The 22,497-nt window shown below is 36.7% G+C and overlaps 1 protein-coding gene across 8 annotated transcripts in view; it reads right to left on the bottom strand.

The window, feature by feature from the left end:
• UBR2 (ubiquitin protein ligase E3 component n-recognin 2) overlaps nt 1-22,278 on the bottom strand; it is a 94,909-nt gene extending 72,631 nt beyond the window's left edge. For 2 of the 8 annotated variants that reach the window (XM_031434683.2, XM_064476498.1), the window contains exons 1-2: nt 21,864-22,273; nt 13,565-13,824 (exon numbers count right to left, since the gene is read on the bottom strand). In XM_031434683.2, the coding sequence (XP_031290543.1) occupies nt 13,565-13,824; nt 21,864-21,941 (338 nt within the window). In that variant the 5' untranslated portion in view covers nt 21,942-22,273. Of the gene's footprint in view, nt 1-13,564; nt 13,825-21,863 lie in introns of all 8 variants that reach the window. The other 6 variants (XM_010979476.3, XM_031434680.2, XR_004131177.2 and 3 more) reach the window with 5 other exon arrangements.
• Nucleotides 22,279-22,497: the final 219 nt, after the last annotated feature.

Genomic DNA, 22,497 nt, shown 5'->3' with positions numbered 1-22,497 from the left:
TCTATGAACTGTGAGACAACTATATGGTTTAACATATGTATAATGGGAATACAAGAAAGAGGGGAAAGAGAGAAAAGAATAGAATATTTACAACAATATTTACTGAGAACTTCCCTAAATGAATGTCAGGCACCAAACCACAGACTGAGAAAAGCTCAAAGAACACCAAGTGAAATAAATGCCAAAAAATCCATATACCTGTCATGTCATTTTCAAACTACAGAAAATCAAAGTTAAACAAAAAAGGCGGAAAGAAGCCAGAGGAGAAAAACATCTTAACCTACAGAGGAGTAAAGGTAAGAATTACATCTGACTTCTCAGAACCCATGTAAGCAATAGGAGAGTGGAGCGAAATATTTGAAGTGCTGAAAGAAAAAAACTCTATTAACCTAAAATTCTGTATCTGCAAAATTATCCATCAAAAGTGAAGGAGAAATAAAAACTTTCTAAGGTAAACAAAGTGGACCTGGATTAGTTGTTAAGTATCAAATTCTAGGGCAACCACCGAAAAAGATAAATATGTATAACAGACTGATACGCTATGAAAAGAGTACCTATTTTAACATCTGATAAAATAGACCTTAAGACAAGGACAATGACCAGAATTAATAAAGGACATTGATATTCCATAATGGTAAAGGCGTCAATATATCAGGAAGTCATAACAATTATAAGTATCTATGTACGTGGCTAATAAAAGAGCTTTTAGATACACAAAACATTAACTGATAGAACTAAAAGAAGTAAACAAATCCACAATCACATATGGAGAATTTAATATCCCTTTTTCAGTAACTGAAAGACTAGCCAGTACAAAAGACCTGAATGGCACAATCAACCACCTCGTCCTAATTGATATTTATAGATTATGATGTCCAACAACTGCAAAATACACCTTTTCAAGTGCATATGGAATATACAAGACTGCAAGATTGACCATGCTACTAAGTCACAAAACAGGTTTCAATAAATTTCAAGATTGAAACCTTACAGAATATTCAATTGCGTTAGAAATCAGTTACAATATGGTATCGAGGAAAGCCCCAAATATATGAAAATTAAACAATGCCTTTCTAAATAACCCATGGATTAAGGAACAAAATAGGAGCACATTAAATCAAAAGTAAAAAGAAGAATAAGAGCAGAAATTTTTTTAAAAAGATGAAATATGTACAACTTTATGCCAACAGATTGACATTATACAATGAAATAGTTCTTGAAAAGTACAAAGTACCAAAATTGACACAAGATGAAATAAAGTTCCAAATAACTCTAGTTAAGTATCAGATAAATTTAATTTGTTATCAAAAACTTCCTCCAAAGAAAACAGTAGGACTTGGTTTGTTTTACTAAAAAATTCTACCAAACATTTAAGGAAGAAACCCTTTGATTTCAGACAAATTCTTCAAAAATACAGGAAAATGGAATACTTCCCAATTCATTTTATAAGGCCAGCTTAACTGTGATATCAAAACCAGATAAAGATATTACAAGAAAATGACAGACTGGTATATTTCATGGAATACAGACATAAAAATTCTTAATATGACACTAGTAAATTGAATCCAGCAATATATAAATGTTATAATATATCATACTCAAGTGAGGTTTATCTCAGTAATGAAAACCATTTGAAAAATCAATCAATGCAATCACTAATGAAATAAAAAAGGAAAATTATGATAATCTCAATAGATGCAATAAAGCACCTGACAACATTTAATAGTCATTTATAATATTTTAAAAAATTTCAGCAAACTAAGAATTGAAGCAGACTAGGAATACTCATTGAGATAAATGGTGTATATGAGAAAACTACGTAACACTGTACTTAATGGTGAAAGACTGAATGCCTTTCCCCTAAGACTGGGAACAAGGCAAAGATGTCCTACTTTCACCAGTGCAATAAGGCACAAAAAAATAAAAGGCAGAATGACTGGAAAGGAACAAATAAAACTATCCCCATTCAGAGGTCATGATTATGTAAAAATCATAAGGAACAAAAATCAGAACAAAACAAGAACTACTAAGTGAATTTAAATTTAGCAAGGCCACAGGACACAAGATCAGTAACAGAAACCAATTATATTTCTTTACACTCACAGGAAAAAACTGAAAGTCTAACACTAAGGGAAAAAAACACCATCATATGAATTGTTTTCTTAATTTCATTTCTAGATTGTTGCCAGTGTATAGAAATATAATTGACCGTATATTGCACTTGTATGATTTTGCTGAACTTGTTTATTCTACTGGTTTTTTGAGTGAATTCCTTAGGATTTTCTGTACATAAGATTCATGCTATTTATGAATAAAGACAGTTTTACTTCTTAGAAAAAAACACTATCATAAAATACTTAGGAATAAGTTTAACAAAAAGTGTGCACAACTTCTACATAAAAACTGTATGACACTGTTAAAAGAGATTAAAGAAGACATCAATAAATGGAGAGAGATAAGATGTTCATGGATTGGAAAACTCGATTATTTTTAATTGTCAATTCTCCCCAAACTGATCTATAGATTTAAAGCAATCCTAATCATAATCTCAGCAGTCTTTATTAAAAACAAAAATTGGCAAGCTAACCCTAAATCTTATACAATGCAAAGGATCTGAAATAGACAAGAGAAACTTTAAAGGAACAAAAATGTAATCAACTCAAGGTTTACTGTAGTTACAGTAATTTAGCTAATATAGTCATTGGCATAAGAATAGCCACATCAATGAATCGAACTGATTAGGGTGTTCTGAAACAGACCCACATTCATGTGGTCAAATGGTTTTTGACAAGGTACCAAAGCAAATTCAAAGGGCAAAGGAATAAATGGTGCCGGAACAACTGGATACCCACGTATAGTAAATAAATGAAGCTCAGCCCCTACATCTGAACTCATAAAAAAAAAAAAATCAGTTTTGAGACAGATCACAGACCCAGATATTAAGTCTAAAATTTCAAAGTTTACAGAAGAAAACACAAAGAGTATCTTTGCCACCTGGGAGAAGGCAGACATTTCTTTAACACAGGAAACAATCATCATAAAATCAAAAATTGAGTATTGAACTCCATCAAAATTTAAAACCACTGCCATCAAAAAATATCATACAGGCAAGACACAGACTGGGCGAAAATATTCACAAATCATGTCCAACAAAGGATTTGTACCCAGAATGTATAAAGAACTTGAAACCTCAATAATAAAAAGATAAAGCCAATGAAAAACAAACAAACGACTTTAACAAAAACTTCTGAAGTTAGATGAATGAGCAATGAGCACATGAAAAGTTGCACCAACATCATTAGTCATAAGGGAAAACTAAAAACTTAATGAGATACCACTACACAGAACAGCTAAAATTTAAAAGACTGACGACATCAAATGTTGGTGAGGATATGGAGCAAGTGGAACATCATTACTGGTGGGAATGAAAAACCATTTTGGAAAAACTTTTGGCAGTTTCTTATTAAGTTCAAATACACCTGCCCTTTGATGCAGCAACTCCACTCCTGGGGATTTACCCATGAAAAATTAAACACATGTCCACAAAAAGACTTGTTTACAAATGGTCATAGCCAGCAACTACTGTATCAGTGAAGAATGTTTACTCTGTTAGATAACAATCTAGAAAAGCCTCTCTTAATGCTGTCTTAATGTTCCTTAAATGTATCATAAAAAGCTGAAGATTTTTAATAGTGCAAGATTTATTATCTGGTATTTTAAACACACAGAAGTATAGTTAGGTACAGAATAATAATGCCTAATACTTTTAATATGTTGTATTTAAAATAATGTTAGCATAAGCTGATATGATTTCTGAAATACACTACCATTTTCCTCCCTCTCTCCCTTTCTCGCTCCCTTAATTAATTAATTAATAATTAATTGAAGTACTGGGGATTGAACCCAGGAGGACTTCATGCATGCTAAGCATGTGCTCTACCACTGAGCTATTCCCATCCCACTTCCTTTCTTTTAAATGTTTAAAATTTCCACTAAAAAGTAGAATGAGTTGATTTAAAAAAAAAAAAAGACATAGAAGTTTTATGATAGCTTCAAACTGAAATGACTCAAATGTTCATACACTACATTCATACAATGGACAGCTACTCAGCAATAAAAATGGAAACAACTTCTAATAATCATAGCATCACGGATGAATCTGATATACATTATATTGAGTAAAAGAAGCCAGGCACAAGAGTATGATTTCATTTTGATGATGTTCTAGAACAGACAAAACTAATCTAAGGTGAAAAGATCAGAATAGTGGTTACCTAGGAGCTGGAGCTATTAACAAGGAAATTTCCAGTCAGATGGAAATGTACTCTATCTTGATAGGATGTGAATTACATGAGTTTAACTATTGTCATAAATGTGCAATTAAGATTTGTGCCTTTAGAAATATGCAAATTTTCCCTAAAAAAAAAAAAAAGAACTCAAATAGGGTATCAAAAAAGGAAAATTTTGGTGATATAAATCCGAGTTTCCTTACCTGAAATGATTACCCCACAGTAATCTATTCCTAGCTTTACTATTTCCTAACATATGGACAAAGGCATACATGTAAAGCTGATTTTATATCTCATGTACTATGTTCAATCTTGTACCAAACTGGTGCATAATAAATAAAAATGATCACAAATCTCCAAACCAAGAATATAAGATTCATTTTAGACAACTAGAGGAATCCAAACTATCTAGGAGATATCAGCTACCCACTGCCTGTTATTTTCCCAGGCTGGAGATAGCAATGTAGAGAAGGCAAATTCCAATATATTGAAGACCATGGTGATAACACACAGCACTGAAATTCTATTTCTAGGGGGAGGGTATAGCTCAGTGGTAGAGCACATGTTTAGCATGCACAAAATCCTGGTTCAATCCCCAGTACTTCCATTAAAAATAAATAAATAAATAAATAAATAAATAAATAAATAAATAAATAAATAAATAAATAAACAAACCTAATTATCCCCCCAAATATTAAAAATAAATTTTCTATTTCTAGGTATCTACCTTGAAAAATACTGAAATGTGTATAAAAAGAGATGTCTACAAATAGGTACAGAGTGTTCTCTGCAGCACAGTTTGCTATAGGAACAAAAATCCTAGAAATTCCCCATTTCTAATTTCATTAATAGAGCAATCAAATAAATCATGGCCTGTCCTTACCATGGAAACACAGCAGTTAAAAGAATGATGAAGATTTAAATATACTGACTGGGAAAGATCTCTAAAACAAACTTTCATGAAAAAAAGCCACAGTTACAATACGTACAGTATAATTTCATTTATGTATCACATTCATAATTAGAGGTAACCAATATTTTTAAAATTAACACAGCACTGATTTCAATCTCTGGACTATTCATGTTACAAAGAAAGTCTTAAAATAGAACTGTGCTAAAAAGAGATCGTGTTCAAGTTTTTTAAAAAGCAAGAAACTGAATAAACAACTCTTCTTACTGGAAATAAGCAGTTCTTCCACATTAGAGCTTTATATTTTCAGACAGAAAAGAAATGAAACCATCTCTGCCCCTCTGCTTAAGTTATTTATCACTCACGGCTTAGTAACTTATTTTAAAACTGAGTATTCGGCTTAAAAAATGTCACACATGAAAATTCCATATAGTTTCCTAAGCGCTTTTATATACATTACCTCAGTTTATCCTAACAACTCTATGAGGGAAGAAAATAAATCCCCAAACCCTAAAAAATTGAAAACACTTCTAAAGTTCATACACTTGGAAGTCTGCGGCTTTTCCAGACAGGAGAATTACACTTCCCAGCCCTGATTTGCAGTTTGACAGAAGCCTTGGAACTAGCTCTAGATAAAGGGATGAGGGCATGGTCTTCATTTCTGAGCGACAGCAATTTATTTGCTGTGCAAGACCCTGCAGCATTACTCTTCCCTGCTGTGGTGAACCCTAAAAGCATTATGCTAAATTAATGGACTGTAACACGGTATGAAGGAACTACGTAGAACAGAACCCTCCAGCCATCAGCCTCACTGAACTGAACTGGTCACACGGTCTGAGTAATAAATGTATTTTGGGTATTTAAAGTCTCTGAGATTGTAGGGTCATTTGTTATTTTTAGCATAACCTCATCTATCATTACTGACAAAATTTAAAAAAATTTAAACAAGCAAAATTGCTTAATAAAATTTATAATAAAGCACCATAAACTACTATCTGAAAACATACACTAAGAGTATTCCTAACTGATGGGCAGCAAACTCCCAACTCCAGCTTCTGGTTATCTATAACATTCATACAGTAAGTTTTTAAATATTGAAAAATAATGTTCTTAATTTAACTATACAACAAAAATGGTAGAACTAAATCTTACTTAGTGTTAACTCAAAATTTAAACGACACATCAAAGTATGATTTCATATTCTACTAATATTTAACTTTTCTTAATGGCTATGAAATGTCAAAATATATGTAGTTATGATAAAAAAAAAAAAAACACTAAGATTATTGCCCCTAAGAACAAACATCTCTATTCAGAAAGGATTAACAAGTGCCAAGTTTGACTACACTTTTCCAACAGAGAACTAAGTATAGACAAATACAAAAATTAGCCTACTGCCTGAAAACACAGCTTCTTCTGACATCACAGAGGCTTCAGCAAGATAATCTGTGACCTAAACAATTTTAGAAACTGTGAACAAATAACAGAAAAACTAACCTAATTCCTTTCACAGATTCCTTTTCTAATTACTATACATAAAAGACTCCCGAATATTATTTTTCTTAAAGAAAACCACCCCATAGATGTAAGTCATCTTTAGCTTGATGGGTCTAGTTAAGAAACTCCCCCAGAATTCCAATAATCATCTTTCATCTTTCCAAATAATACACTCCATGCCATTTTACCAGGGTACTGGGTTTCATGAGAATACCTACTTTTAACATAAGACATTCATCCTCAGGACCCAAGCATGGCCACTTACTAAGAGTTTACTATGTATCAAGTATTGTGGAAAGGACTACACAAAGGATTTCATTTACTTTCTCAACAACTGTGTGATAAAAAATTTGGCTGACCTTTGTGTGGGGTTCCTGGGAGGTAACTTCTAAACCCTTGAAATTTCCCATGTGATAGGAACGTCTTTGTTATTCATGTCCCGTCCCACCCCGACATATCTGAAAGTTTATACTAATGAGATAACTCAGAGTGGAGATTGGTCATACCAGAAAGACCAACCATGTGATTAGAGGGCTGGGGCTTTCAATGTTAGCCTCACCTCTGGAAAGGGAAGTAGAGCTGGATACTGAGTCACGTGGGCAATAACTCGATTAATCATTCCTACGCAATGAGACCCCAGTAAAAACTCTGGACACCAAAGCTTGGGTGAGCTTCCCTAGTTGGCAATACTTTGCGTATTGTCACGCATTAACGTGCAAAGAGGGTAACAAGTCCCTGAGGACAACAGAAGCTTTGCATTTAGAAATCCTGCCCTTTGGCCGGTTCTGATTGTATCCTTTAGCTACGCTAAAACTTTAATCATAAGTATAGCATTTTCCTAAGTTCTGTGGGTTGTTCTAGCGAATCACTAAACTAAGGTAGTCTATGGAGATGCCTGAAATTTGTAGCCAGCTGATCAGAACTGAGGGTGGCTCTGGGGATCCCCAAACTTGCAGCTGTATTTTAGACAGTCTTGTGGAAGTCTGGGCCCTTATCCTGGAGTTGGCCAACTTCAAGTTAACAACAAATTTTAGAAATAGCCTCTAAGAGTCTAGTCCAAACTTGAGTCCTGGTGAAGCCTTTATATATTAAACCCTTTTCCCCTACTCCAGGCTTCTTGTCTGTCCCAGTGCAGGTCACCAGATACTGCTTTCTTTCTTCAGTAATTCAGGGAATTAGTCAGTCTGTCTCTTTTTTTCTGGCTGCCACGGCCTATCCTCTTCTCCCTGGTCTTTCTCCCCACAAGGTTAGTTAAAAGACAGATTTTCCAATCTATCCCTTCATACCCATAGCAGTTTCTGTTGTTTGTCACCTACCCTGTCTTTCCTCCTCCAACTAGCATATTATCTCCTTTTCATTTTGTAAGTTTTTACTACTGGCCACTAAAAGGAAATAAGGCATGCATTCTTTCACCCAGAAATTCTACTTCTAGGAATGTATCCTGTGTATATACTTCTACATGAACACAAAGTATAATAATTAATTATTTATAATCCCAGAAACAATCTAAAATGTCTAGTAACAGAGGGTTAGGAGGTAAAGAACAGAACACCCATACAAGAGAATAATAATCAGCCATTAAACCAGTAAGACAAAGTCAGCTTTCTCAATATGTATGTTATAAAACAATCTTATGAACAAATTTTAATGAAACAACCAAGGTGAAAAGTTTATGTGGCATGCTAGCATTTACTAAAAAAGGTATAAACGCTTGCATGTGCATAGAATATCTGGACAAATATACAAGAAGCTAATAATACTGGTCACTTCTGGATAAGGGGACAGGGAAATTAAGGGATGACTGGAAGAGGGTACTTTTCATGGCATACACTTTTGTACCTCTTGAACGACATAACCAAATGCATGTTTTGCCTATTAGATTAGTTTTTCAAGCCAATTTTTAAAAAGCAGTGGTTAATGCTGCTTTGGTGTTCTCTGTCCTTAATATATGTACCTTGTGACCCTTTAGATGATGTCATGAAAGTGAAACTTCTCTTCTCACACCATGAGGCAATCCCCCTACCCAAGGTGCCTTCCTTTTCATTGATTCCTTACATCTTCTAAATATACAGTTAGAAGACCCAGAATAGGTATGAATGGACTAACCTGTACCTCCACACTCTAGTGAAATGAATTTATATCGCAGAGAAACTCCAGACTGACAATATCCAAGTTAAAATTCCACAACGCGTATAGAGGAAAACCCTACTGAGATCATCCCTGACTCAGTTTTACCCATAAATCCTTTAGGCACACTTAATCTTGAAGATTACAAACAGCTTTTCAGTGTACCACTTTTGTTGAGGGGATAAATATATTCCTCGTCCTGTCATCCCACCTCCACTCCTCCCAACTCCCAAAAAGCCTATTTCACGATCACTGTTGAAAACAAGATTCTTTTTACTTCTGCTTCTCCTAGTAATAAAAGATTTCAGGACTCTGTCAATTTAATCAAGGCCTCCCTACAAAGCCTCCCTTCAAATCTGCACCCAACCTCTTCTTCCCTGGGATGGATCCACACACAGACACATATGGGATTCCTAGGACTAAAAACATTCTTGAATACTGTACCTATGGTTAAAGATAAAATGAGATGGCAATTAGGTTCATAACAGAGATTAATGTACTGTGTACCTATAACACCAGCTGCCCTATTAATTAACTGGCTGGGTACAAGAGCAAATGTTTGAAGTCGTAAAATCTAAAATGGGAAGGATTAGAGGGGAGGGTACAGTTCAGCAGTAGAGTGTGTGCTTAGCATGCATGAGGTCCTGAGTTCAATGCCCAGTACCCCATTAAAAAAAAAAAGGGGGTGGGAAGGATTACCTGTACATAATCATGGGTAACAGCCTAAAAAGTAGCTGGTTCACAATAAACCACTGGACAAGAATGGAAATGTGCAAAATATACTCAAGCAATTTAATTAAAGTAGAGCAGCAAAATAAAATCTTTAAAACTGTCCTCTGTACTTTGAACACTGTAACAGACATTTGCTCAACAAATATTTGCTGAGCACCTAGTATGTCTGAGGCATTATGATATGTGCCAAACATCTGTAATAGAAAAAGAGTATCTTATAAACTAGTGTAAATGGGAATAATGCAGGAGAAAAGTATTTAGGCCAAGTCCCACTTCTGAGTCACCAAAAGCTCCTTCTCCAGCTCAAGTATGATTTTTATTTAATGTTCTTTGCATATTCTTTGTGGTACAGAAGACAGTATCACAACGCAATGTGATATTCTGCTCAGGAATTAAAGTGCTACTGTGTAGTAGTAACCAGATGTCCAAGTTTCATGGACCAATGACCAAAACAAGGGCTGCTAATTTTTTTTTTCTAAGAACATCAAAAAACAAAACTAAACTACTCAGTTCATTGCCTTCATATCATAAACTAATATTTTAAAAACAAGAGTCATCTGTGAGAATTGAGGAAACTAAACAAATTCAGCTGTGAGAAAAACTTAGCATGTTTTCCCCAGTTTTTTCATTTTACTGAGTATGAGTGAAAAATTCACTAGAGACTAGTATTTGAGAATCTAAAAAAGTAAAATGAAAAGAGCATGGACTTTCGAGTCAGAGCACCCTGATTTCAATTTTTATGACTGCAGGCAAGTCACTTAACCATGCTGAGCCTTAGGGATATTATCTCAGAAGTTTACAGAAGGACTAAACATGATTGTATATAAAGTGCTTAACATTAAATCTGGTGCCTAGAAGGTGCTCAACAAGCATAAGCAACTTGCTTTCTTAAAATAAATTTGGGGACTTCCACTTCTGGTTATGACAGAATAGCTGTACTGAACTAGCCCTGCCACTGTACACAAACATAAAACCAGATGAATACATATGGCAACTATTTCCAGGCACTGAACAGGCAGCACTAGACTGCAGCCACCATGAAAAGGGAAATTCATGAGGTAAGTCCCATTAAAGCCCTGCCTCTCACCAAGGAAATAAATTCCCACCTATGGCATAGCAAGCTAGAGTCTAAGCAGAGCAGGAAGGTTCTTCTGTGTTGAGACTCAATCAGAATCCAGGGCAGGTGGAATAGCTGGAAGCCATGGGTCAGGGCACCAGAGAGGTGGAATGGCTGCAGGATGGGAGGGGCTGGAAAAGGGTAGAAGTCTATGTAGGGGTCACCAGTAAGTGAGCTCCTGGCTACACACACATGGGGCGACATTCTTCATGTTCACTGGATAGTTGCTGCTATGGAGTTCAGAGCATCACAGGGATACCTGAAGTCTAACACGCAGTACGAGAGGACTTTAGAGTTCTGGACAAGGTAGACATCCAGCTAAGATACCAGAAAGGCCATGACTTGGATTAAGGACCATGCATCCTGAAGTAAGACTTATTTTAGATCTGCCCTAACAAGGGGTAGGGGGAAGGCCACCACGGCCCAACTCAGGGTGTGGAGCCCAAATGGGATAAGGAGGGCAGCTACACAGAGCTAAGTAGCAACAGCAACAACAGCAGCAGAATGGTTGCATACAGGAGAATAATCAATTAAGTCAGTACTTTTAGGATAATAAGAATCATGTTCATTAGAGAAGGGAGTTAAAACATACAAAGGGAGGAAATAAGAAAGAACACAGTGATGGACTAGAATTAGAGAGAGCACTATAAACACATGGTCCGTAGATATACAGACCCACTAACAGGGCCTGGGATTAGTGACCTACGAACAGCAACAAGCACACTTAGTATCCTATTTGTGAACACTAATCTCTACTAAAAAGGAACCAGACTCTTTGGAGAAATGGTTAATTTTAGGACTGGGGCAGGGAAAAGTCTAAGATGTGCCCAAAACATATTGTGTCAGAAAGAGAAGGAGGTGCTCAAAGAATGATTAGGACATGAAAAGGAACAAAGATAGCCTGAAGGGCCTCCCACTGGTCAAATCTGGTACAGTTTTGAGCACAAGAATAACGGGACTCCATGAGTATATACTGATACAAATAAATTAATAAACTGAACATTTGACAAGAAACAGGGTATTTAATAGTCTCAAAGTACCTTCCCACAAAATACTTACTAATTACAGAGGGAAAAAGAGTAACTTTACAGTGGAGAAGCCTTGCAGACGTCCCCTTAATCAAGTGATCAAAGTTAAAGAGTTACTGAACAATTTGGGTATCAGACAAACTCAAACTGATGGACATTTACAGAAAAAAATGGTTTGTAATCTTCAAAAGCTGTCAAGATCATGAAAACCAAAGAAAAACTGAGGAAATGTTTCAGACTGAAGATTAAAAGACAGGACAAGGGGGAGGGTAGTGGCAGAATATGTGCTTAGCATGCACAAGGTCCTGGGTTCAATCCCCAGTACTCTCATTTAAAAAAAAAGACATACAATTTGCTTTGGAACTGGATCCTGTTGCTACAAAGGACATTACTGGAACAACTGGATCTCAACTTCCTTGTCTGTAAATCATGAGGTTAAACTAGATCTATAGCTCCAGACATCAATAAAGGACTCAAAGAGGTTTTTGCATAGAAAAACAAAAAACTGTATCTAACAGCCTTTCAATATACAAAAAGATCTCTACTGGTATTCTAACAATGCTGAAAGATTATCACAGACATCTAGAGGCCTTAACCAAAATTAAACTTATTAAACTTAAATTCTACAGGAAAATGTCTTAAGGAAAAAAATGTTACACAATGCCTCTATCAATAGTATTACCTACACAATGGAATATTATCTAGCTATATCGGCTGATATGGACAGATGTCAATGTCAAGATTTTGTTATATAGAGAAAGGAAAACAGCCCAGTATACACTACATGTTCCCCTTTCTATGTATGTCTGCATATATTTATGTTTAAGATAACCCCATATATGCATAGAACATTTCTGGAAGGATACATAACAATGATTAGTTCTGAGAAATACAAGTAGGCAGTCACAAGGGAGACAGAGCACTTTCTTCACCATCTTCTATCTATGTATACTCAATTCCCAACAAGAAATCAAAAAAGAAAAAAAAAGAAGGGTAAAGTCATCCTAGCAGCAGTAAGTACACATAGCACCCAGATCATGGTTCCTAACTAACATTCCCAACTAAAAGGAAACTTCCTGCAGAAATGGCAGATTCCACATATGGGTGAGAGTAAGCACAAAGTGAGGTGTTGATACCTTGTGCCAGAAAGCAAAGAAGCACTCAAAACCTGATGAAGGTATGTGAAAAAGACAAAGAAGCTAGTGTGATGGGGCTCGCAAAGGCCGAATGTGGGACAATTTTTTAAACACCTTTATTGTGGTATGGTTCTACACATATTTCAGATGTACAATTTGATGAATTTTGATAGATGTATACACACCCATAAAGCCACCACCACAATCAAGACAGCTAACACTTCCATCACTCCCCAAGAGGTGCAATTTTTGAATTCCCCATTTATCCCTTCCCACTCCCTTTACCCCCTGGTAACCATAAGTTTGTTCTCTTATGTTTGTGAGTCTGTTTCTGTTTTGTAGTTAAGTTCATTTGTGTCCTTTTTTTAGATTCCACATATACAATTGTGGGATAATTTGAACATCAGAAAGAATCACTGTAAGTATCAAGAAAAGCAAGGAAGTGATTATTATAAGAGTCAAGTAGCAGTTAATTATGGGGGAGAAAGAAAGCACACAATGGGTTTCTAGAATGCTGTTGATGTTCTATTTCTTGACCTGGAAAATAATCATATAATATTTGTTTATAATCACTTACTAAACTGTATATATTTATTTATGAATATAGACTTACATACATATATACAAATATGTAATATTTCATAATTTAGAAGCAAAAATGTAAGGTTTCAGGGGAAAAAAAGTCAAGTAAAAACAAGAAAGAAACAAAAGAAATTATAATATTTTACCTGCAAGAGTATGTAGGCTCTCCCACTTTAAAAACACGACCACAAAGATGAGAAGGTTTGTTTGTTTGTTCAAGTTTTGAAAATCCCAACCCAGGATCTTCACCACAAAGGTACCATTCCATTGGTCCCAACAAAACTTGATGTGCTAGCATGTCTTCTTTCTGTGGAAAAGGGTTGGGACCCCTGCAGTAGATTTTGGGTACATAGTGGGCCAAATGCTGGTACACTTCTCTAGTAAGGTCAGTTGCTTGCAGCCATTTCTTTAAAAAAAAAAAAAAAAAGAAAAAAAACCAGTTTTAAACAATGTCAATAAACTGCTAACTTGAATAAACTTATTCTATTTTCTTTTAGGTACAAAAATAATGGTAAAAGAGTCTTATAAATTATTTTATTGGCAACATTCATCAATGACTTCTTTCCAAAAAGACTAAAATTCATTTAGGATTTTACCAAAATGCCTAGTATTTTAGAATTCTACTTTACTTAAAGTGAAAGTAAAGGTAAATGTAAATGTGCCCATCTTCTCAAAATGAGTCCTGAAACAATTTTCTATAGGTAGTACAGGAAAACAACTACAAAAAATCACCAGATAAGACACCAGCCACTGAGCCCTTCTGATTTCCTTTCCAATTTCTAATGCTTTGCTCAAATGGCATTCTGATTGTCATTTGGATTCTCTCGTCAGTTTGCTGATAGGAAGAGCATACAGTGAACATGGACAGCTAATACACTAATTGTATTTTTCACTGATTAATAAATGAGATGTCACACCAGTCTGTTATGGATGTCAGTCCACAAGAGACTTTGTTATGTCAGTTGTGCCTTTTTTCCCCTGCTCAACCTCTCGATAAGCCCTTTCTCCCTTGCTGTCCCTGCTGAAAACATTTTAAAAAGCCACTTTTCCTATTGCCAAAATTTCATGCCCTACTACCTGTGATAATTATACTTAGATATCTAACAGATACTGTGATACTGTAATTTATAATAAGAAATACATTATTTGGTCTTCTTCCTATTTCTGGCACAGAGCTCCTAAAACTTGAAATTTCCTAAGTGATAAGTGAGATAAAGATAAAAGGATTGTGTTTTGTTATTCATAAGAAGCCCCTTTCAACCAGACCTGAGTTGATGTTATTGGGGTGACTTTTGGAAAGCCCCTAAGGATGGGGAGCTGGTTGCCAGGGGAACTAGCTTTGTGGTTAGTAGGTCAGAACTTACAGCCTCTGCCCCCAACCAACCTGGGGAAGGGAGAGGTGCTGGAGGTAGAGTTAACCACCGATGACCTCTGCTTTGATCATCATGCCTATGGAGAAACGAAGCCTCCATAAAAATCCCTAAATGGCAGGGTTTGGAGAGCTTCTTGGTTGCTGAACACACAGAGGTGCTGGCATGCCCAGAGAGGGAATGGAAGCTCTGTACCCCTTTCCATATACCGTGTTCTATTCCACCTGACTGTTTCTGAGTTGTATCATTTTATAATAAACAAGTAATCCAGCAAACAAACTGCTTCCCTGAGTTCTGTGAGCCATTCTAGTAAATTATCAAACCCAAAAAAGGGGGTCGTGTGAATCCCCTCATTTGCAATGTAAGTTGTGGGTAACTTGAGGACCCACTGCATGTGACTGGCATTTGAAGTGGTGGTGGGGGGCAGTCTTGTGGGACTGAGTCCTTAATCTGTGGGATCTGATGCTTACTCCAGGTGTATAGCGTCAGAATCAACAGAGCTGTAGGACACCCAGTTGGTGTCAGCAGAGAATGAGAGAACTGCTTGGCGTGGGACCCCCCCACCTCCACTTTTGGTAGCCAGAAGTAGTGGTGTGAGTATAGCGAGAAACAGAAGAAATAGTTTTTCCTTTCAGATAACAGCTCAATATGTCTGACATTGAACTCATGATCTCCTATACCACACCAAAAACACCCCTGCTATTTTCTCCATTTCCTTATTGTAGACACCAGCAGCTACCCATGTATCCAAATCAGAAAAACCTAGAAATCATCCTTTTCCTCACCCCAACATCCAATTAATCATTATGTCTTATTATCAGGCCTCCTTAGTATCTATTGGATCCATCCATTTCTTTCTGTTCATCTCCACTGGCACTACCTTCACCACCCTAGTCTAAACTCCTCACTCCTGTCTTTTACAAGGATTAGTGCCATGTCCTAACTGGTAATCCCCACTAGTCTTGTCCCTCTACAGTCCATTTTCCAATCTCGCTACCAGAATGATTCTTGCAAAATGCCAATCTGATCATGTCATTCAGCTTCCCCCTTCTATTCAGGAACAAGTCACGTACCCTGACGTGGTTTACAGGGTCCTTTGCCTTGTATCCTACTCTCCAGTCTCCTCCTGACCTGCACTGCTCCTCTCTCTGCTAAACAGGGTTATTTTCTACTCATTCTTCAGATTTTAGTTTCTGTTTCACTTTCTCTAAGATGCCTTCTCAGCCCATTTCCCACCACTTCCTGTTCCCATACCCCGCCAGGTCTGAAACAGAACTAAGCCCCAGTGGGCTGAATGCCCACAATGACTACAAATATGTTAATACTACTGACTGTCACGTAACACTGACATTACAGAAAGATGCTCCACTTGGCTTTAATTTAAGCAGAAATAAGGCAGATCTAGGCCTGCAGTCTTTAAAAACCAAACCAAATAAGCCCTAAATAAGGTATCCTTCAAACCTCCTCCTCTTCCCTTCCTATTTCCTTAAGTCTTAAGACTTTTCCCTGACATTTATGGCCTCCCATGCCAATTCCATTTATATGTTTATTTGTCCTCCATACTTCTTTGTGTAATTACAACTGACTCATTTTGGCTCTAAAAAAAGTAAAAATGTCAAATGATAAAACATGAAACAACTCACTTTTACAAAAATGCAGTTAACTCAACTACTAACTCATAGGTCCAATGTTTACCTATAGATTACAACCTAAGTTTCAAATTGCATCCTTGTTAAAAGAGTTTATGTTCAAGTGAAATCTAACACCATACAAGGTCCTCATTTTAACTATTACTTTTACAATCTTCAGCCCCCTTCTGTCCTCTGAAAAATAATATATAGAGAGAAATTTTAAATATTCATGATGTGGAATATATTAACTTTCCAGTCAATTTTTCAGAGAACTTTTTCTAAAAATGTAAAACTTCTGTTTATAAATTAAGGGGCTGTTTATAAATTAAGAAGCTTATAACTGAAAACAGTAAAAAAGTTTTCACCACTGAAGTGAAACAATCCTTTTCAAATTTAACTAATTTTGTTGTGTTTGCTTTATGCAAGTAGAAAAGAGACTAAATTACTCTTAAAACAACAGTACAATCCCATGGGTTTAAGGATTCTCTCCAAAAAAAGTGACTCTAAAAAAAATTATACACACACACACAAAGTTCACTAATTATAAAAAGGATGGGTTAAAAAAAAAAAAGTCTGTCAATAGTAAAAGGCAGAGTCACCCAAAAAGCAAACCAGAATCTAATTCTCTTGAGCTAGAAAACACTTTCTGGGGCCACATCCAAGGGTTTTTCACCCATTGTCAGTAGCCCTATTCCAAAATATGAAATGAAGGCAGTCAAATTACCCTAAGCAATTTACTGTTCATGGGTGAAAAATTAAGTATTAAGATTCACCTACATGATCACCTACATGATCCTAGAAAACTATGCTTCAGTTTTAACTTACAACACATTTAAAGGTCTTATTTTAAAAGCAATTTTTTGTTTTTCTTATATTTTATGTTCTCATTTCTCTTAAGATTCTTACAGAGTTTTAATCCAAGGAAGATAAAAGGTGATGCTTTCTAAAAAAAAAAGTTATGTTGTCTTGTGGCTTCAACAACACTGACAGGTCAAGTCTGCTCATAGATTTCTTAAACAAAAAAATCAGCTTCTCATTAAGAAAAAAATCAGCCAACTTATTTAAATATTAGTAAAACAGGTATTTCATTCTAAATATCTTTTTATCATATATTATTATAAATTATTGACAAGATACAAAAATCTGGTTCAAGTAAGGCAGGTCTATGCTCCAAATTTAAAACTACCTAACAGATTTGGGCTCTATTACAGGCATTTTAATTTTATTAAATTTTAACACTTAATAATACAGCAAAATATCTTTACATGAGAATTCTATACCAGAGATACTGAATTACTGACTGACAACAGTATAGGTTTCAAGAAAAAATTGTGAAGAGAAAATGAGGAGGAAAAAATTTCTGGCTGCCTTTCGGAATACTGGCTCACATATTTCTCAAAAGAATAAAATCTATAGCTTTTCGTATTAGTTCTCACCAACATAAGCTAACTGTAACTGTTTCTTCAACATGAAGAATTACTGAGATCTCTAATTTGGCTGCATGTTAATTTGTCCTTATTTCAGACACTTGTGGCTGTCACACCAATGTGCACACCAGTAATAAGCACTACCTTATGAGAAGTTCTCCACAAGGGAAGTAGAGAAATTGTCAACTCATTCCATTACAGTAAATACATTACGACAACGTTTCCAGGAGCTCTCCTTTTTTGAAAGCTAAAGTTCAGCCTTGGGATAGAGAGCAAGTATAATAAACACAAAAATGAAAGAATCCCTAGGGGTTAGCCTTTTATCACAGAATCTAATTATTATTTTACACCAAATTAAAATTATATTCTTTAACCATATTTGATTTTGCTTTCAAACAAGGATAACCAACATGTACGTTAATTATAAAACAACAATCTAAAACAATTGATAATGCTGAAATAGAGCTTTTGAGACTATATTAAGAAAAATTTAGAGCCAAGAAAAATTTTAAACAAATCATATTAAGAGTTACAGAAATGAAGTAGAAGCATTCACAAATCAAAATAATGTAGAAACTCAAATATAAAAGACAAAAGAATCTAATTTTAAAATAACCAAAAGATCTAAATTGACACTTCCAAAGAAGATATATAAAAAGCCAATAAGCTCATGAAAAGATGTTGAACGTCATGTGTCATGAGGCAAATACAAATCAAAACTACAATGAGATACCACTTGATACCCAATAGAATGGCTATAATAAAAAAGACAGACAATTAACAAGTATTGGCAAGGATGTGGAGAAACCCACTGAAACCTTCATATCCACTGGTAAAATGATGCAGCCACTTCAGTTTAGCAATTCCTGACCCAGCAATTCCACTCCTGGGTATATGCCCAAAAGAAATGAAAACTTTATGTCCTCACAAAAAACCATACACAAATGTTCAGAGTAGCACAATTCGTAGTTCCTAAAAAGTGGAAACAACCCAAATATTCGTCAACTGATGAATGGATAAATAAAACATGGTCTATTCCATTCCATGTAATGGAATAGCATTTGGCAATAAAAAAGAATGAAGTATTGATGACATAAGCTACATCATGGATGAACCCTGAAAACATGCTAAGTGGAAGAAGCCAGTCACAAAAGACAACATATTATATTAAATTTTCAGAATAGACAAATCTATGGAGACAAAAAATAGGTTAGCAGAGCAGGGAGGGTATAACTCAGTGGTAGAGTGCATGCTTAGCATGCATGAGGTCCTGGGTTGAAAAAAACGTCCTGGTTTTTAAAAAAAGTAAATTAATAAAAACAAACCTAATTACCTCCCCCCACAAAAACAATGTAAAATAAATACTAAAAAAAGAAAAAAAAAAGGTTAGCAGTTTCCTAGAGTTTGGGAGGTCAGGGGAAAATGGGGAGTGACTGCTAATAAGTATACGATTTCTTTTTTGGGGTGATGAAAATGTTCTAAAATTGACTGTGGTGATGGTTGCACAACTCTGTGAATATAATAAAAACCAGTGAATTGAATTGTAAGATATGTGAATTATATGTAAAACTGTTGAATATTTTAAAGCAAAGAATAACCAATATAAATATAAAACTACATAAAACTTCCAAAATGAGGATGTATTTCTTTTATACTTGGGGCAAAAACAATATATGTACTTCTTAAATCATAATCATCCATTGGAACATACAATCAAATCTGTGGAGCATGAAATGCAGATAAACTCAAGAAGAGTTGAGAAAAATCATACCTGTACCAAGGAAAAGAGAAAACTAGAACAAGGGCCACTTTTATCATCATAAACTTACAATTATTGAAGCAAGTATTATATTTTTTTTATTTAGGCATTCTAGTTAGGGTAGATGGGAATCACAAAAAGTCCTTCTCCCTCATAACACAAGTAAGAAAAGCAAGCGTGTAAATAAAGTGTGGGAAAGATGACACTAGTGCTTATTAAGTAATTTTAGATGGATGTGATCCCAACAAGTCACCAGTAACAGAGGTCTAAAGCCTGCAATAACTGCTTTACTTGCTTTCTCTCTCTAAAGTTTACTTCAACCTGAGAAAACTTTATTAATTTTTAATCTGTGATAAAAGGCTGGCTGGAGCCTAATCTTTAAGAATAGTAAAGTGTTATTCTGTTTTACCCAAATAGCGACAACAAACCCCTCACAAAGTAAGTCCAAATTATACTGCTGGAAGAATCTTCTATTTTAATGAGTTTAAATCTTCTTTAAGAAATTTTGTTGGCCTTCAGACTAAATTTTTTTTCATCTTATTGTTCAGAAAGCCATTGAAAAGTAAACAGAGCAAAACTAAAATGTAGCTCTGACTGTGATCTTCGCAAACTCAAAAATTAAGTCCAAGTAATACATTTTTATCCCATTTCCCTTATTTTCCGCCACTACACCTGCTAGGGAATTTCACTGCATAAGAACTAGGAACATTGGTCTGTAGCAATTTCTTAACTAGTTTCCTCAGAAGCCTCAATAAATTGGAGCAGCTCTAATCACTTGATAACTGACACTTTTAGATTTGGGAAAATAGAGTATTACTGTGTTACTCTATATTACTGGGTCAACAGACACAAAATTTGGGGGGACTAAAGAAAACAATTTTTGAGGTAAATAACACATTAGATATGAAAATGATACTGATAGGATGACATGCACAGGAAATAGCTGACATTACTATTTTACTATTTACTTTAATACTGCTTTCATTTTCTTTTTCAAGCTCTTGATAGGTGAAAGGTAAATGGGGAAAATTCTTGGGTTGTTGAAATACTAAGCAGAAAGTAAACTGAAAACAGAAATAGATTAAACAAGTTGGTTTAAAAGCAAATAAACAGATTCATTATTCAACACGTATTTTATACTTTTCACCTCTACTCCTGCCATTTATTTCTGCTATGACTTTAGGGTCCTCTTCAATTCATCCCCAATAACTCCTGACTAACCAACAGCCCCACAGTGTCCGTAAAATTTTGTTCATAACATTCAGATTGTTGACTTGTGTTCAAAGGTCACTCCCTTCCTAGCAGCTTTTTAAATTGGAGGCCTTAGAGGTGGGGCCTAAGCCGTTTTGGCCCATTCATAATCATTGTGGACAACCTGTTCCAATGGCTGTTCCCAGTCCTTCTTAAGGAAAGATGCCAACGAGTTTATTAATCATTTTACAACTCTGCTACTTATACGAGCATATTCATACTACAGTTTCAGTACAATACTGGGTTTGAGTGCTTTAAGTTTGGGGCATAGCTGCTCCCAGTATGCTGTGACCAACTCTCAGATTATTAGCTTCTATTTATTGAGAGCTGCTCTCTCAAAGTTATATAATATTTGTCCTTCATCCAACTACCCCTAACTCCTAGAAAAATTATTTTTTAAATCTCCCAGTCTCCACTACTACTTTCTCACACCCAGTAAACGTGTCAAGACACTAACTTCGGCACATTGACCAATGTTGTCGACTGACCAAACCAGTGCAAAAATGCACAGAAATAGGTAAAGAGACACAACAGTGTCGTTTGCATCCTTTAGTGCCTAGGGCAGTCCCAGAAACAAAGTAAGGTAGCAGGTTTCAGTGGAGAAAGTAAGGCTCCGCTTAGCTCCGGAAAAAGGAATCAGGAAGATAAAGTACCCAAAGAACCAGGAAGCGTCTTCCCCTCCTTTCTTCCAAGAGCTGGCATAAAGGGCAAAGGCCCTTGTGTTAGGGGCTTACTGGGTGTGTGGTGGAAAGGAGGGGAAAAAGAATAAGGGAACGTTAAGGTGGCTGGTGCACCCAGCAGCACTGCGGGCTATTTGTGGATAAAGAGAGAAGAGGGCAAGATCTGGGGCCTCCCCGGGCCGCTACCCACAAGGCGAGGCCTGAGGGGCTGGGGCGGTCATCACCCCAAGTCTGGGCCCGGCCGCTCCGGGAATTCCAGGAGCCAGTTCCTCCCCCGGGGCGCGGCCTGCGACCGCCGGACGTCCCCGTCCGGGTCCCGGCACTCACCCCCGCGGTCTCCTCAGCCGAACATTCCAGCAAACTCCGGTCGATGGCCTGCACCTCGGGCTCCAGCTCCGACGCCATCTTCCCTCCCTCGCCTCCCCAGCGCTGACGCCGCTACCGCCGTCCCGAGGGCCGCGGCCTCGCCACAGCCCCGGCGGCCGAGACCGCCACCTCTGCCCCGGGCGGGCGGTCCGGAGCCGTCCAGGCGGCCGCGGGCAGAGAAGACGGAGAGTAGCGTGAGGTGAGCCCGACAGGAGGGACGGCGCCCCCTGCTCTCCCTCCCGGGCTCTCCGCCCAAGAGTCAAATCACCGCCTCGTCCCTGCCCCGGGGACAGACAAGGAGAACCCAGGGCCTGGCACTCTTGCCCGCTTCTACCGCGTCCTGCACCGGGAAAGGGGCAGTAACACCCAGAAGAGGAAGCAGAGCACTCTGGGAACTGTAGTCATCCTCCGCACCGCCGGGGAAAAGGTGGAGCCCTAATAAGGAGTTCTTCCACCATTGGCATTGTGGGAGTTGTAGTCCATCTCCTTCAAAGTGAATTGGCAAATGGCATATAAGTGGGTGGGGCTTTTCTGTACCGGTAGAATCATGGGAAGAGACTAGTGGCGAGAAGCACCTACCTGAGAAGAGGCAGAA

The sequence above is a fragment of the Camelus dromedarius genome, chromosome 19 (genome assembly GCF_036321535.1).
Source record: "Camelus dromedarius isolate mCamDro1 chromosome 19, mCamDro1.pat, whole genome shotgun sequence".
Classification (NCBI taxonomy): Eukaryota; Metazoa; Chordata; class Mammalia; order Artiodactyla; family Camelidae; genus Camelus; species Camelus dromedarius.
This window is presented reverse-complemented; position numbering and strand designations above follow the sequence as displayed.